The 17,307-nt window shown below is 43.1% G+C and overlaps 1 protein-coding gene across 2 annotated transcripts in view; it reads right to left on the bottom strand.

Moving 5' to 3' along the window:
• Positions 1 to 196: 196 nt before the first annotated feature.
• LOC135512979 (adenylate cyclase type 1-like) overlaps positions 197 to 17,307 on the bottom strand; it is a 57,210-nt gene continuing 40,099 nt past the window's right edge. Inside the window, exons 6-19 of one of the 2 annotated variants that reach the window (XM_064935562.1) lie at positions 16,346 to 16,504; positions 16,018 to 16,159; positions 12,366 to 12,521; positions 8,843 to 9,076; positions 8,566 to 8,663; positions 7,019 to 7,103; positions 6,341 to 6,430; positions 5,752 to 6,026; positions 4,230 to 4,359; positions 3,720 to 3,836; positions 2,890 to 3,036; positions 2,705 to 2,803; positions 2,330 to 2,569; positions 197 to 2,154 (exon numbers count right to left, since the gene is read on the bottom strand). In XM_064935562.1, coding sequence (XP_064791634.1) covers positions 1,717 to 2,154; positions 2,330 to 2,569; positions 2,705 to 2,803; positions 2,890 to 3,036; positions 3,720 to 3,836; positions 4,230 to 4,359; positions 5,752 to 6,026; positions 6,341 to 6,430; positions 7,019 to 7,103; positions 8,566 to 8,663; positions 8,843 to 9,076; positions 12,366 to 12,521; positions 16,018 to 16,159; positions 16,346 to 16,504 — 2,410 coding nt within the window. In that variant the 3' untranslated portion in view covers positions 197 to 1,716. The remainder of the gene's footprint in view (positions 2,155 to 2,329; positions 2,570 to 2,704; positions 2,804 to 2,889; positions 3,037 to 3,719; positions 3,837 to 4,229; positions 4,360 to 5,751; positions 6,027 to 6,340; positions 6,431 to 7,018; positions 7,104 to 8,565; positions 8,664 to 8,842; positions 9,077 to 12,365; positions 12,522 to 16,017; positions 16,160 to 16,345; positions 16,505 to 17,307) is intronic. The other variant, XM_064935553.1, reaches the window with a different exon arrangement.

Raw genomic sequence — 17,307 nt, 5'->3', positions numbered from 1 at the left:
TTTCTTCCTAGGTTTTGGCTTTTCTAGGGAGTTTTTCCTAGCCACCGTGCTTCTACACCTGCATTGCTTGCTGTTTGGGGTTTTAGGCTGGGTTTCTGTACAGCACTTTGAGATATCAGCTGATGTACGAAGGGCTATATAAATAAATTTGATTTGATTTGATTTGATGTGTGTGTGTGTGTGTGTGTGTGTGTGTGTGTGTGTGTGTGTGTGTGTGTGTGTGTGTGTGTGTGTGTGTGTGTGTGTGTGTGTGTGTGTGTGTGTGTGTGTGTGTGTGTGTGTGTCACAGAGAATGTGTGAAGGAGCGAGCATACATACGTATGTGTTGGTAGTTGTGCGTAAGAGAGACTGTTCCAGGTTTGGCATTAACTAAAGTTCTATAGCCTACATCGGGGACTCAAGGATGAGGGCATCGCACTGTGGGTCAAAGCCAACGCACCTTACCCAATGCCTATTTTACCGACCTCCCTGTCCCTCCAAAGCCTTGGCTACAGCCTGCTGCGTGTAAAGCCGACACAGGACACACACCCCCACACATAATCCCTATCAGGGCAGAGCAATGGACGAATAACAAGCCTTGATCAATACACAACTCGACAAGTTCATGGATGCAAACAAAGCTATGTCTGACTGTGTGTGTGTTGCACCTGGTTCCCTACATTAGAAATGTAACACTAAGTGACTTACCCTTATGTAAAACCAGACCATTCTGGTTTTAAACAGTCTTACCAAACAGCCATGATTATTTGTTTGGATTCATGAGACTTAAAATATGTCATATGCAGTAAACCATATATCTTGACTATTGAGTGTTTGACCCCCCCTGACCATGACTGAAAAGCCAGAAACCTAGACGGCAGTAGTGCTCCTTTTGTGAAGGACGAAGTACTAAACAACAGGATGTTAGAGGAGCTCATTGCTTTGGTTTACACTCGACAGGAAACCAGACCAGTCCAGACCAGCACTAACAGGTCATGCACTACTAAAGACGTTGTGTCAAAAGCCTTTTGAGATGTTGAGGACTCTTTGAATGTATAAAAAATTGTATTTGTGCTATTTCATTTAAGATTTAAGGTCGAACACCCACATGCATACACACATATAAATACTTGTGTATGAATACACGCATGCATACCGTCTTTACAGTACATGAAAACTAGCCTTTTACACCTTGAAGGATGGAATGAATCCTTGGCATAATCAGAGAAGAAGACATAAAAAGTTCTGTCTTTTTCTGTGGATAATACTGGGCTGTGCTTTGTGCATGTCCCCCTGTTGGGAATGTACACACCCAGAGGGACAACACACTATCAACTGGCTGCCACACTCACTCATACTTCTGGTCATGTCACCAGGAGCCTGATGTTCCCATGCTGGAAGCCGGAAATCTTCAGTTGATTGTGTTTGGTTGCAAACAGTGGCAAGTCACTATTTATGTAACAACAAACTCAATCAAGTCTGCGTGATTTTATTGTGCAGCCATCCTAGGTGTGATTGTCCAGTTGTCCAGTCTGACCATCCTCAGAGACAGGTAACTCCTCGAGGAGCATTTGTGCAGTGGGCTGTCCCAGTATCCCAGTGTACCATTTACCCACAGGAGACCCTGGTTCAATCTTTAGTGAGACCCCCAGTGACTCCTGATGAATGTGATAGCCCAGGACGGGGAGGTCTGGAACTCAAGTTTATAACAGTGCAGCACTTCTTCTCTCCACCTCCCTACACAGCCAATTCTTTCACCCGTTCCACCACCACTCCTCCCACATCTACATCTGTCTCCTCTTCTTCATCCTCCTCTCCCAGTGTGGGCACACAGGGTGAGGGCAAGCATGGCATGGGGTGGATACTGACATTGACACTGGGGCTAGAGCTGCTGTTACCCGTGCCACTGAGGCTAACCATGCTGGCGCGAACTGTGAAGCTGGCGACAGAGTTGACGCTGCCCAGTTTGGTGGGAACGCTGGCCTTGCCGCAGGAGTGGGCACGGCGGCTCAGGCTGGCAGAGCGCACCACGGAGGAGGTGGTGGCGCAGCCCGCGCTGTGGACCTTGCCCTCCAGGAAATAGGTGAGCATCTCACCCTTACCCTTCACGCTGACCTTCCCCCGGCACACCAGGTCATAGTTATCCCCCAGGATACGGTACACATCCTCTGTTACCTGGGGGAGGAAAGGAGGGAGTGCGAGAGAAAGAGAGAGACAGGGAGGGAGAGAGAGAGAGAGAGAGAGAGAGAGAGGTTAAACCACTGTCATACAAGTAGATTTACTCACCAACACCAATCTACTCCGGGCCAATCCTCAAGCCTCAAACATAACTCCTAATTTAATACGGTACCTGTATCTTGCCAGGGACTCCGGTGCTGTCCATGCGACTGGCCACGTTCACTGTGTTCCCCCAGATATCATACTGAGGTCTCCTGGCCCCGATCACCCCCGCCACCACCGGACCCACGTTGATACCCACTCTCAAGACAAAGTCGTTGTATGACTGGTAGTTGATTTCATCCAGCACATCAAACATCTCAATAGCATAGTCTGCAACTGTGCTCAGGTGATCATAGACAGATCTTTTGTCCTGTAGAAAGGAAGTAAGAATATATATACTGTATGTCATAATCACATTCATTCATTGTCCTTGTTATATTCATATTTTTTATTTATTTATCAAACATGCACAAGCATACACGCACACGCACACATACACACACACCTTTGTTCCGATGGTGGGGACTAGACCCACAGCTGCCATATACGTGCTGCCAATGGTTTTGATCTTCTCAATGTCCTTATAGCAATCTTTATCCATGAGCTGAGGAAAAAGAAACAAGATTCACAGCCATACACAGAAGAATAGAACACATTCTCCCAGTTGAGTAGCAGCCGAAAGGGCCTCACCTCGTCAAAATCAGCGATGATTTCATTGAGTAGTCTCAGACACTCTACTCCCATGTTGTTCCCATCCAGCTCAATGTAGAAGTCATTGAAGTTGGGGATGGAAGCAAACAGCACTCCGACTTGGGCATAGGACTGGTAATACAGATCCTATAGGAGAACAGATAGCCACCCTTAGGCCAGACATACAGAGCATTCGGAAAGTATTCAGACCCCTTTACTTTTCTTCACATTTTGTTACATTACAGCCTTATTCTAAAATTGATTCAATCATTTTTTCCCCTCATCAATCTACACAAAATACCCTATAATGACAAAGCAAAAACAGGTTTTTAGAAATGTTTGCAAATGTATTACAAATAAAAAACTGAAATATTATATTTACATAAGTATTCAGACCCTTTACTCAGTACTTTGTTGAAGCACCTTTGGTGCCGATTACAGACATTCAGAGACTTGTTATGAAGACACTTTTGTGTTGTCTTGTCTGTGTGCTTAGGGTCGTTGTCCTGTTGGAAGGTAAACCTTCGCCCCAGTCTATGTTCCTGAGCTCTCTGGAGCAGGTTTTATCTCTCTCTACTTTGCTCCTTTCATCTTTCGCTCAATCCTGACTAGTCTCCCAATCCCTGCTGCTGAAAAACATCCACACATCATGATGCTGCCACCAACATGCTTCACCGTAGGGATGGTGCCAGGTTTCCTCCAGACGTGACGCTTGGCATTCAGGCCAAAAAGTTTAAAAAAGTTATATCCTTTATGAAACATCAATGCTGTCTGTCTGGCTGCCTGCCTCTGTCTGTCTGTCTAGCCGCCTGTCCGTCCATAGGACTCACCATGTTTCTGGGGTTGGACAGGAGGAAGTGTTGAGCCACATGAGCAGGAAGTAGGTTGAAAAGAATCCGCCTGTTGTCCAGCTTGACCTTCTCCATTCCATCCCTCTCCTCCTCTGCCTGACGATGCACACACACGCACAAACAAATACAATATACTAATTTGAATAAAACTGGAACATTACATTCACCCCACAGTACAACTCAAGCCTGCAGTTCAAGGTTCTTACCATAAGGTGTCAGTAAAAGCTCTAAATGTACTCCAGAACTGAGGTGCACGAGGTAGAATCAATAGCTATAAGTTCCAAACCATAGAATTAAGAATTAGAATATTATATAGCAATGTAATAGGATCTCTATGGTCCAAACCTAAAGCCAGCCCCTACTACAGACCTATTGTTGTCCTATCGTAACCAACATTCCAATATCAGACACCACCACTCTGCCCGCAGCTTTAACAGCCAATAGCCTGGCACTGGCTGTTACACACATAACACACACACAAACACACACCTGTGTGGCCCATAGAAAATCCAGTCGTAGTTTAAGGTCCAGTTGTCTGGAGTGGAGGGCCAGGGCACTGGTGAACAGCAGCAGGGATAGGATGGGCTCATAGCCCCGGATCTGGAGATTAGACCCCCCACTGTGGGACAAACCAATAGAGACATCGGCAACATTTACAAAAGGACTGTACCAAATTATTAATTAAAAGGGGAGTTGAAGTACATGGGGAGACACCCTTCCACCCCCACAGAGATATAACGCTATGGACCCCATCACAGTTGGACAAAACCAACAGAGAAGTCAGCAATATAAGTAGGTACACAGTTAGACTGTACCACATCATAAATTAATAGGGGAAGTGGGCTGTAGGACGGTACCACATCAGTAATAAAAGGGGGAGTGGTTGACCAGATAAATACAGTGGGCAGTACAACTTCACAAGGGGCAGCAGGGTAGCCTAGTTGTTAGAGCATTGGACTAATAACTGGAAGGTTGCAAGTTCAAACCCCTGAGCTGACAAAGTACAACTCTGTCGTTCTGCCCCTGAACAGGCAGTTTACCCACTGTTCCTAGGCTGTCATTGAAAATATGTTGTTCTTAGCTGACTTGCCTAGTTAAATAAAGGTAAAAATAAACAAGGGACATGTGGAAAGAACCCCTACTTTGTGAGAACCAACTTTGATGTCAGTCAAATGTTATGTTTAGTATGGATCCCAAACCAATCCAAATGTGGTATGCATCAGTCAGAAAATTGATTCAAATGTTATGAATCGGGGAATCCCATTCTTTAATTCGTTTCTTTTTACCTCATATTTTGTGACAACTGACGTGTCCTCTTCAGTGTGTTGTGTTGACTGTGTTGACATTCATTGATCGACATGTCATTTTGAATGCCGAGAACAACCCTATGGAATATCAGTAGCCTGGTCAAACTGTACACTGTGCCAGCTTTGCACACTGACCATCGCCAGGAGGAAGGTGGCCTGTTTCTGATTTAGCAAATCTGAGCGGCACCTTCAGCATTCAAATGCTAAAATGGCATGTGTGGTATTAGGCTTTATTAGGTATGTGACATCTATGTCATTTGATAGGTTATTGTTATCTGTTCACTGTTGAAAATGGTGTTTTACCAGAATAAAAGTAAACTAATGGAGGCCCAACTCTCATGTGGCAATATCCCACCTGCTGAACGGGGATTACAATTGATTTTATTTTGATTGTCCGGGTTCACCATCAGCAATCGTCTTTGTAGTTTTGCTTTAAAAAAAATCAGTTAATATGATCATTTTTATATAGAGAATGGAAAATGAATGTGTTTATGCAACAACAAATTGCATCGAATCGTTCTTGAATCAAACCGAATTGCACCGAATCATTTCAAACTAAAATTCATTGTTCCTGTATCGTATCAGAGCCCATGTATCTAGATACGTATCGATTCATCTTGAAAGGGAAAGATACACATCCCTAGTAAATGTGTGTATCCTCTCTTTCACCTGACAGTGTGTGTATGTTCTGTCTTCTCTCTTACCTGGCGGTGCGTCTGAATCCGCTGAGCTCCAGCACAGTGACATACAGCACCCCCAGGAGGAGCAAAAGTGCCATCTTTGGCATCCAGGATACGCGCAGGAAGAGCGCCAGTGTCAGCGTGCCCACAACGCATGACAAGAAAGCATAGCGGGCACCGTCACATGGCAGCTCCATCAAAGTACGGTTGAAGCTGCGTAGCGGGCCTGCTGTATCCATGTTGACAATGGAGCTGTTGGAGTGGTGGGGACTACCCCACAGCCACGGCATGCAGCCCACCTGGGAGAAAAACATGAGAGGAGAGGAGTATAGAGGAGAGGAGAGGAGAGGAGAGGAGAGGAGAGGAGAGGAGAGGAGAGGAGAGGAGAGGAGAGGAGAGGAGAGGAGAGGAGTATAGAGGAGGGGAGTGGAGAGGAGGGGAGTGGAGAGGAGAGGAGAGGAGAGGAGAAATGTTAATACCTCTCGAGCAGTAATTCAAAGGTTGGTTCTTTGCATATTTGATTGACATGACATTTACATTCATGTGTTCAAGAGTACTGCAATGAATATAATGAGTCTAGGTGGTTTAGTGCCAGGTTGTTAACCCTACTTACCACACAGGCCTGGGCTACAGCATAGATTAAGAGCACTATGAGAACACACAGAACAGTACGGATCTGAATAGTGAGGCACCCTGGAAAACACTGAGAGAGAGAGAGAGAGAGAGAGAGAGTTGAGAGATAGAGATTAAGGAGAGAGAGAGAGAGAGATTAAGGAGAGAGAGGGGATAGACACAGAGAGAGAAAGAGATTAAGGAGGAACGGGGAGGGAGACTGGTAAGAATTTGAATTTGAAAATACATTACATTTGTATAATATTAGCTGAGGGGATTGGGAAAGTCGGAAAAAGTAAAAGTGTCAACCTCAACGAAAGCTGAAATTAATAGACAGCATTGAATTTGAAGGAAAACTGAGTGTGATTTGCAAAGTTTTCTGAAGGCCATTGACATCAATATACATACACCAGATTCCCATTATAGACTACTTATGAAAATATAATTGAATATTTGCCTATTTAAGCTGAAATGTTTTATATTTGCTAAATTCAAATTTACCAGCACTAACTTATGACAAATTATTTATAGCTTGAGCCAAGAGTTTCTCGTGGCCACTTGACCTGCCAAAGGAAAACTACTTACAGCTAATGAGCCAGTCAAAAATGTGAGTGAGTAGATAAGTAAAAGAACGACATGTTAAATCAGATGGTGACCAAGGCATCAAGCAGGCATTTACCTGTAATTTAGTGACATGCAGGTACATGATACAAACTACTAGGAAACAGATGCAGGTGACCAGTAGGACCAGAACCACTGTTCCCCTGGTGACAGAAGCAGGAGAGAGGAGGAATAGAGTGGAAGAAAGAGGGGAGAGAGAGAGGAGAAGAAGAAGGGGGAGAGTTAGTGGACAGAGCCTGTGGAAGTCAACTGAAAAGGCAGCAGAACCAAAGAGAAGAGAAAGATATAGTGTGTTCTGCGGGGGGGGGGGGGGTGAATGGCAAACAACTCTAGTTGCTAGAGGGGTGGGAAGGGGTGGGGTTGGGGGACGGGAGGTTAGGTGTGGAGGCTCACTTCTTTTTGTTTATTTTCCTTTACATACTAAATGTATTATTATTATTAGTTAACTCTGTAATATGGTCATAATGATCAATACTTTGTATTTATGTATCTTTAAAAAAAGAATTATCTTCTTGAGTAGCAGCCCATAGGTGAATATGACCTGAATATAAAATTATGTGAATTTCTATATTGTACCAGTAATACCCACACTCCCCACCCGCCCATAAAAAAAGGCAAAATAAATCAACATTTGGTCACAAAAATAAATAAATCATACAGTAAAATGAAAGTGGGAAAGAGAGAGCTGCAGAGGGAGCTGCAGAGAGATGCAGAGAGAGATACAGAGAAAGATACAGAGAGAGCTACAGAGAGAGCTGCAGAGAGCTGCAGAGCGATACAGAGAGAGACACACAGAGAGAGAGCTGCAGAGAGAGCTACAGAGAGCTGCAGAGAGAGCTACGGAGAGAGCTACAGAGAGCTGCAGAGAGAGCTACGGAGAGAGCTACAGAGAGCTGCAGAGAGAGCTACGGAGAGAGCTACAGAGAGCTACAGAGAGAGTGTGTTGCTGTCAGACATCATATAGTAAAATGAAAGAGAGAGATCGAGTGAGAGAGAGAGAGAGAGGGGGGGAGAGAGAGCGAGAGAGAGAGAGAGAGAGAGAGAGAGAGAGAGCTACAGAATGAGTTGCTGTCAGATATCCTCTAAAAATGTAATGCATACTGAGAGAATAGAGGAGTAGGATGACACCTCTAATAATCTAATACATACTGTGTTAGGATAATATCTTGTAATAATCTAATACATACTGTGGTAGGATGATATCCTGTAATAATCTAATACATACTGTGGTAGGATGATATCCTGTAATAATCTAATACATACTGTGGTAGGATGATATCCTGTAATAATCTAATACATACTGTGGTAGGATGATATCCTGTAATAATCTAATACATACTGTGGTAGGATGATATCCTGTAATAATCTAATACATACTGTGGTAGGATGATATCCTGTAATAATCTAATACATACTGTGGTAGGATGATATCCTGTAATAATCTAATACATACTGTGGGATGATGATATCCTGTAATAATCTAATACATACTGTGGTAGGATGATATCCTGTAATAATCTAATACATACTGTGGTAGGATGATATCCTGTAATAATCTAATACATACTGTGGTAGGATGATATCCTGTAATAATCTAATACATACTGTGGGATGATGAGAAAGTAGACAAGGCCGAACAAGGCAGCTAGGATTAGAGAGAGGACAACAGCGCTGGAGAAGTACTCATCATGTAGCTGGTGGTACTGTCAGAGAAACCAGAGAGAGGGATGTCTCCGATATATGCAAAACAATGAATTATGCAGACATGGATGCAATGTCTATGAAAGAGTCCGATTCAAAAGTCATTTTACTCCTTATGTTGCAGAGTGTGCAGTTGTGTGTGTGTGTACATATGTGTTGTAAGTGCAGTACAGTAACTCACCCTCTGCTCGCGCTCAGAGCACTTGTACATGAGTGTAAGGAAGTTGAGGTCAGCTGTGTCCGACTCTGTCTGCCTCGCCTCGATCAGACGACCAATGTAGCGGTTGACCCGCGTGCCCGGGCTGGCCTGGCTCACGTTAGCTGACACCGAAGTCCGGTTCCGCAGTTTATCTGGAGCCGTCCGCAGGGCCCTCCGCTGTGGCACAGCATTGTGGGAAACGGAGTCCTGACTTAACTACGTTCAGAGGGTTTGATACCAGCTGTTCAAAACAATGGAGCTTGGAGGAAAAATACTACGGGGCTTTTACTGTCTATTGTTGAGGATCACTGCGGGGTAGACGAAGTTTATATCTAACTGCATGTAGGTAGGGTTGTGATGATACCAGTATCGCAATATCACAATATTTGATTTTCCATGTCAAAAAATAAAACACAAAGCAGAAGGTCTTTGGACCTTAAAAACCTACTTTAAGTCAAATATTCTGTGCTGTAGGTGTTTTTTAAAAAAAAAGACCCTGGAGGACAACATAGTAATGTTTGTTTCAAACATTAGGGCTTTTTTACTCAAGAAATGAAATCTTCCTCATTGTTTTGTTTCCTTGCCACGATACGTTTGAGTATCGCGTTACTGGTAGTGTGACAACTCTATTTAGCAGGTATATCATCAACCATTCAACAACAATATTGACCATGTAGTAAGAATAGATTTGTTCTGATTGTATTCAAAAAGGGCAATGAAACAAAGTCAATCATTGTGGTTGACTTGACTTCACATTCTCAATAACTGACATCAACTTATGAAATGCTTAACTTCACACAACAAACAAAAAATCCTTTGTTCCCTCTCCAGTTAACAGTCATTGTTCCCTCTCCAGTTAACATTCATTGTTCCCTCTACAGTTCAGTTAACATTCATTGTTCCCTCTACAGTTCAGTTAACAGTCATTGTTCCCTCTACAGTTCAGTTAACAGTCATTGTTCCCTCTACAGTTAACAGTCATTATTCCCTCTACAGTTAACATTCATTGTTCCCTCTTCAGTTAACATTCATTGTTCCCTCTACAGTTAACATTCATTGTTCCCTCTACAGTTAACATTCATTATTCCCTCTACAGTTAACATTCATTGTTCCCTCTACAGTTAACATTCATTATTCCCTCTACAGCTAACATTCATTGTTCCCTCTACAGTTAACATTCATTGTTCCCTCTACAGTTCAGTTAACAGTCATTGTTCACTCTACAGTTAACATGCATTATTCCCTCTACAGCTAACATTCATTGTTCCCTCTTCAGTTAACATTCATTTTTCCTTCTACAGTTAACATTCATTGTTCCCTCTACAGCTAACAATCATTGTTCCCTCTTCAGTTAACATTCATTGTTCCCTCTACAGTTAACATTCATTATTCCCTCTACAGTTCAGTTAACAGTCATTGTTCCCTCTACAGTTAACATTCATTGTTCCCTCTTCAGTTAACATTCATTGTTCCCTTTACAGTTCAGTTAACAGTCATAGTTCCCTCTACAGTTCAGTTAACATTCATTGTTCCCTCTACAGTTAACATTCATTATTCCCTCTACAGCTAACATTCATTATTCCTTCTACAGTTAACATTCATTATTCCCTCTACAGCTAACATTCATTGTTCCCTCTACAGTTAACATTCATTGTTCCCTCTACAGTTAACATTCATTATTCCCTCTACAGTTCAGTTAACATTCACTGTTCCCTCTACAGTTAACATGCATTGTTCCCTCTACAGTTAACAGTCATTGTTTCCTCTACAGTTAACATGCATTATTCCTTCTACAGTTAACATTCATTATTCCCTCTACAGCTAACATTTATTCTCTGACCCAATTAAACATCATTTTTCTTAAGTGTCCATAGGAAGTAAATATCATTATTATGTGGGGCAGCAGAGCAGAAGCAGTGATGTAACACCAGAGAGAAGGAGGATACGTCCCAGATGGCACCCTGTTCCCTTCATAGTGCACTCTGTAGGGAATAGGGTGCCATTTGGGACGTTGCCTGAGTGAGTCTTCCTGGATGAAGGCAGAAAGCCATTGAGCTGTACCACAGTATCACAGTGTGAGAGCCAGTGGGTAGGCAAGGAGAGGCTGGAGAGAGTGGCTTCATAATGGGGACAGGGGGGTGACAGAGTGAATGACGAATGTTGCAGAAGGTTAACACACACCCCATTGACTTCATCCTCATCATCCTTCATCCTTTAACACCTCTCGCTTTTTGTTGGTTGTTTCAGAGGTGTGTGTGCATTCATTATGCTAATGAGTATTTAAAAGCCGTCTTTCTCTCTCTCTAGTCTCTCTCTTCAGTTTCTCCCTCTATCTCCCACTCTTTCTCTTGCTCTGTCTCTCTGTCTCTCTATTTGTCTCTCTATCTCCCACTGTAATATATTCCCCAGAGGATGTGAACATCTACATATGACCCAATCGTTTGGAGATGGTCTGGGGAGCATAGGACAGTCATCACATCATACTCCCACGCCTGCTCTGAGCGCACTCATCCTTTCTCTCCTTCCTCCTCTCCTGTCACCCTCTATTTCTCTCTCTCTATTTCTCTCCCCAAGTCTGTATCATTTCCAACAACCTGGAGATAGAGTTTGTGTGTGGCCTGAATCCTAATCTTTCATTCTGTGTCGAGTATATTTACACTTTGTCATTTTCCTCTCCTATGTATTGTCTTGTCTATGTCTACATGTTTTCATCCAGGGTTATCACGAAGCAAATGGAAACAGTTTCAAACTGTTAGAGATGATCGCATGAACTTTACATAGTCACAGCTCTATGACATTTTACATGAGTGTAACCACATAGAGGTAGGTGAGTGTACCAAGTTTCATGCTTTTATCTGAAAGTGCAATATTCATTTGGTTCTCCTCCTTTTTCCACACACACCCACACAGACCCGGGCATCTGCATTTAAATACCCTGAGCATCTGCATTTCAATACCCTAATTATCTGCATTTCAATACCCTGGCCATCTGCATTTAAATACCCTGTCTATCTGCATTTAAATACCCTGAGCATCTGCATTTAAATACCCTGAGCATCTGCATTTAAATACCCTGAGCATCTGCATTTAAATACCCTGAGCATCTGCATTTAAATACCCTGAGCCAGAGTTGAACTGTAGCCAGACCTCAGGATTTCTTCACAAGAATAGCAGGTCAAGTAAACACACTGACACTTAGCCAGATTACCACAGGATTTGAAAGTAAGCTGATGAAGGTCAACTAAGTCTAGGTGGCTGGGACTCCTCATCGAGGACACACACACATTCCCCCCACACACACATGCACGCTCGCACACACTTGCCCGCACACACACACGTGTGCTATGTCAACACACACATGCGCATACAACGCCTCTCCCTGTTTCTACATTCCCTAACACAACACACACTCATGTACACACAAAAACACATTTCATGTATACACACACATACAACTTCTCTGTCCCTACACTCCCTTACATAACACACACACAGAAACCCCTACCTTGTCACCATCCTCACAGTTCATGGCGTTTGAGAAAGGTATCTCGGCCTTGAACATCTTCCTACAGTGCATGAGCTGCACCAGCAAGTAGCACACCGTCTTAAACTTCATCTTTTTGGCAGGTTTTATATCCGAGAGAATCAATCCTGGGAATATCTGTCAACAAACAAGCAGTGAGAGCAGGTGTTAAGATACAGACTATGATACAGGAGATACACTTCAGTAGATATGGTTTCAACCCAGATTACAGAACACAAACACAAACACACAACTGTGGCGTCTCTTCTCTCTCTTATAGATGAAGTAGAGTTGTCGGTGCGTCTATTAAGAGGATTAACCAAATCTGTGTCTTAAATGGCACCCTATTTCCTATTTAGTGCACTTGTTGAAACGTGGTGGACTTCATGGAGAGTCATTTGGGCCACAACCTTAGTCAAGGGTCCCACCACTCACAGAGGAGGAGAGTAGAAAAAGACAGGGTGGTTGAATGGCCCTCTGAGACACTGTGACACTGCTGTAAAGGTTCATGTAAGGATCCACATACATACACTTTTACATCATGTGAAACCTGGTGGATAACAGTGCACAATTGCTAAAGAAAAGTTGTGCACTCATCTCTCCTTCCTTGTAGATTTATTAGCCAACGCTTCGGCTGAAGAGTCTTGACTGTTTCATTTATCTTCCTCTAGTCAGCAGTCTCAGCACCTCACCAGACTGTGCATTGTTCATTTCTTTACAGTGTACCATTGGAATAGCCAAGCAGCATATAATAAATACACAGGTGTCAGGCATCCGGAAGTCAGATCCTCTCTCCAGACTTAATAAAGTCTGCAAGACGAGGGTAAGGTAGGAGAAGGAGATAGCAGGAGAGGAGATAGATAGATCCGGACGAACAGTCCTGTGCTGATGTTGCTTACAGAGGCAGTTTGGAACTCCATAGTGAGTGTTGCCACCGAGAACAGACCATCTTTACGCGCTTCAGTACTCGGCGGTCCCGTTCTGTGAGCTTGTGTGGCCTACCACTTCGTGGCTGAGCCGTTGTTGCTCCTAGATGTTTCCACTACACAATAACAGCACTTACAGAACATCAGCGAGACTGTAAGGGAACCCATCTCATCTGAACAACCCTACCAACGTGAGGGAGTGACAACTCAATGAAAACGTACCAAACACTTTCGAGTATACACACAGCATATGGAACATGTAGGCCTACACTACTACAGCACTAAAGTACTGTCTTTCCAGACCTATTAACCTGTTGAAACTCTAGGGGCGCAATTTCATTTTTGGATGAAAAACGTTCCCGTTTTAAACAAGATATTTTGTCACAAAAAGATGCTCGACTATGCATATAATTGCTACGATTCGAAAGAAAACACTCTGACGTGTCCAGAAATACAAAGATATTTTCTATGCGTGCCCTAGAACGTGAGCTTCAGGCAAAACCAAGATGAGACGGCATCCAGGAAATGAACAGGATTTTTGAGGCTCTGTTTTCCCTTGTCTCCTTATATGGCTGTGAATGCAAGAGGAATGAGAATGCCCTTTCTGTCGTTTCCCCAAGGTGTCTGCAGCATTGTGACGTATTTGTAGGCAGATCATTGGAAGATTGACCATAAGAGACCACATTTACCACGTGTCCGCCCGGTGTCCTGCGCAATTGGTGTCCTGCGCAATTGGTGCGCAAAAGTCACCTGCCACTATTTTTCCAAGGGATACAGAGAGTAAAGCAAGCTTCCACGAACTGCATGTCAATGAAGAGATATGTGAAAAAACACCTTGAGGACTGATTCCAAACAACGTTTGCCATGTTTCGGTCAGTATACACATGTAGTTAATCCGGAAAAAGTTTTACGTTGTAGGTGACTGAATTTTCGGTTCGTTTCGGTAGCCAGACGCAATGTGGAAAACGGAACGATTTCTCCTACACACAGACGCTTTCAGGAAACACTGCGCATTTGGTATGTAACTGAGAGTCTCCTCATTGAAAACATCAGAAGCTCTTCAAAGGTAAATGATTTTATTTATTTGGTTATCTGGTTTTTGTGAAAATGTTGCGTGCTACATGTTATTCAAAATGCATTGCTAGCTTTGCATACTCTTACACAAATTAGTCAATTTCTATGGTTCGAAAGCATATTTTGAAAATCTGAGATGACAGTGTTGTTAAGAAAAGGCTAAGCTTGACAGTAGGCGCATTATTTTCATTTTATTTGCGATTTTCAGAAATCGTTAACGTTACATTATGCTAATGAGCTTCAGGCTATAACTGTATACAGGTTTTTTTCATAGCCAAACGTGAACAAAACGGAGCGATTTGTCCTACACAAATAATATTTTTTTGAAAAACTGCACATTTGCTATGTAACTGAGAGTCTCCTCATTGAAAACATCCGAAGCTCTTCAAAGTTAACTGATTTTATTTATTTGGTTATCTGGTTTTTGTGAAAATGTTGCGTGCTAAATGCTACTCAAAATGCTAAGCTAGCTTAGCATACTCTTACACAAATTAGTGAATTGCTATGGTTCAAAAGCATATTTTGAAAATCTGAGATGACAGTGTTGTTAAGAAAAGGCTAAGCTTGAGAGTAGGCGCATTATTTTCATTTTATTTGCGATTTTCAGAAATCGTTAACGTTGCGTTATGCTAATGAGCCTGAGGCTTTAGTCACGATCCCGGATCCGGGATGGGGAGTTTCAAGAAGTTAAGATGAACATGCAGGCTAATGAGAGGTTAAGTCTTTTTTAAAATCTGGATGTAACTAACTTCTGGCAGTCTTACTGCATCTGTCCATGTGCAGTATGCCAAAGTTATGTGCAGTTCATGTATGTATTTCCAATTATTTCCAATGTTATTTTGAGTACTGTATATCCAAGCATGTTCACGTATGTCCCATACTGTGTTTCCTAGTCCAACTAAGAATGCTAGTATAATAATTTAGTAATAATTTGGTGGTTGCTTATATTTGTCCTATTTCACAAATGTACAATTGATACGTACGTGTGAATTAGAAATATATTTTTTTGCATATCCCAACTCCCCCTGAGACACCCTCAGACAGTGTGGTCACGGCCAGGGTCAGTCATTATCAGTGGCAACCTTAGAGCAATTAGGGTTAAGTGCCTTGCTCAAGGGCAAATCGACAGATGTTTCACCTTGTCGGCTCAGGGATTACAACAATCGACCTTTCGGTTACTGGCCCAATGCTCTAACCGCTAGGCTACCTGCCGCCCAAAATGCGAGTTCCCATACCGGGAGTTGAACCCGGGCTGCCTGGGTAAAAACCAGGAATCCTAATGGCTAGACTACTGCGAGTAGGCTTACTTCATGTTCCACAGATGTCAGCACTGAACCTAAGTTAACTACTATAAGACCAAATGAGATCTGTGTCCTAAAATGTGTCTATTTTTACTTTGCTTCATAATGTAAACACACATAAACACTCATCCTCACACACACATACAAACACCTCTAATCCTACACACACATACACACTCCCATGCAGGAGATCTCACATACTGTACACACACACACACACACACACACACACACACACACACACACACACACACACACACACACACACACACACACACACACACACACACACACACACACACACACAACACACGTACGCAGACACAAACACACCTTCCGTCGGTGAGTTGGCACAATGAAGAAGGTCTCGATCTGGTGTTTGAGGAGGAAGGCATTTCTCTCATGACCGTTGCCTGGTTCAACCTCATAGTCTCCATTCAGGGAGTCCAGGGTCGCCTTGGTGATGTGGACCTTCCTGGTGGAGAAGGAGAAACACAAACAGTCAGCCTCATGTGGTGCTACCTACTGTCGTTGTGCTTTAGAGCAAGGCACTTAACCCCTAATTGCTCCAGAGGTGCTGCTCATCGTCTGTGTTGTGTGTGAAGTTGTTGTGTGTGATGTTGGGACAGTAGATTTTGGCATGGTGGTAACTGGTACTAACCCAGGCAGTCCCCCTGCCTCCATCACGTTGGCCAGTGTGACATCGTTGGACCATACGTCATACTGCCACTTCCTCAGTCCCAGGACCCCACACAGAACCCGGCCCGTGTGGAGACCCACACGCATGTTCAGATTCACCTCGGTGGCCTCCGCTACCGACCTGCAGGTGCACGAGGAGAGTAATTACAATATTAAAACATTGATACTGTGTGTATGTGTGTGTGATTGTGTGTGTATATGTGTGTGCGTGCGTACGTACGTGTGTACATGCCTGCCAGCCAAGTGCCAAGTCCCTAAGTGTGCCTGCATTCATTTGTGTGTGAGTGTGTGCATACGAGTAGATGTTTGTGTGTACTATAGCATTCCTGTATACAAATAATTTATTGCCTTAGCAGGCAATGTCATAAATTCCACAAATGTTATTCTTCCATGATAAATGGTGCTGCTCCTCTTCACCTAATAATATAGAAAGGCCAGACAGCTGAGTTCTAACCTCCCTCCTCCTCTCTCTCTCTCTCTCTCTCTCTCTCTCTCTCTCTCTCTCTCTCTCTCTCTCTCTCTCTCTCTCTCTGGAGGAAAAAGTACATGTTCTGGGGAGATAAGCCAGAAGGACAAAATGGTTGCTACTCCGGATTCTAAATTATTTTTTACTTTTTTTTATTAATGTAAGAGTGCAGACAGAGGACAATTCCACCCGTATGGAGGGAGCAGGGTGAGATTTAAGAGCAATCTTTAGACTCTAAAATAAACAGGGCAAAATGCTATACTAGTCACCAATAGGAATATAAATTAATATGCATATGAATCTACCGTTAACAAAGAAAGGCATGTGTTTTCATTGTGCATTGTAGCTCTATGTGTCTGTGTATAGTCCTATATTGTCTGTTAATGAATGCTGACATCCTGTGTGGCCTTGTGCACATAGAGCCATCATAGAGCCATATAAGACCAAGTCCATGGCCA

Source organism: Oncorhynchus masou, chromosome 3 (assembly GCF_036934945.1).
Source record: "Oncorhynchus masou masou isolate Uvic2021 chromosome 3, UVic_Omas_1.1, whole genome shotgun sequence".
Classification (NCBI taxonomy): Eukaryota; Metazoa; Chordata; class Actinopteri; order Salmoniformes; family Salmonidae; genus Oncorhynchus; species Oncorhynchus masou.
This window is presented reverse-complemented; position numbering and strand designations above follow the sequence as displayed.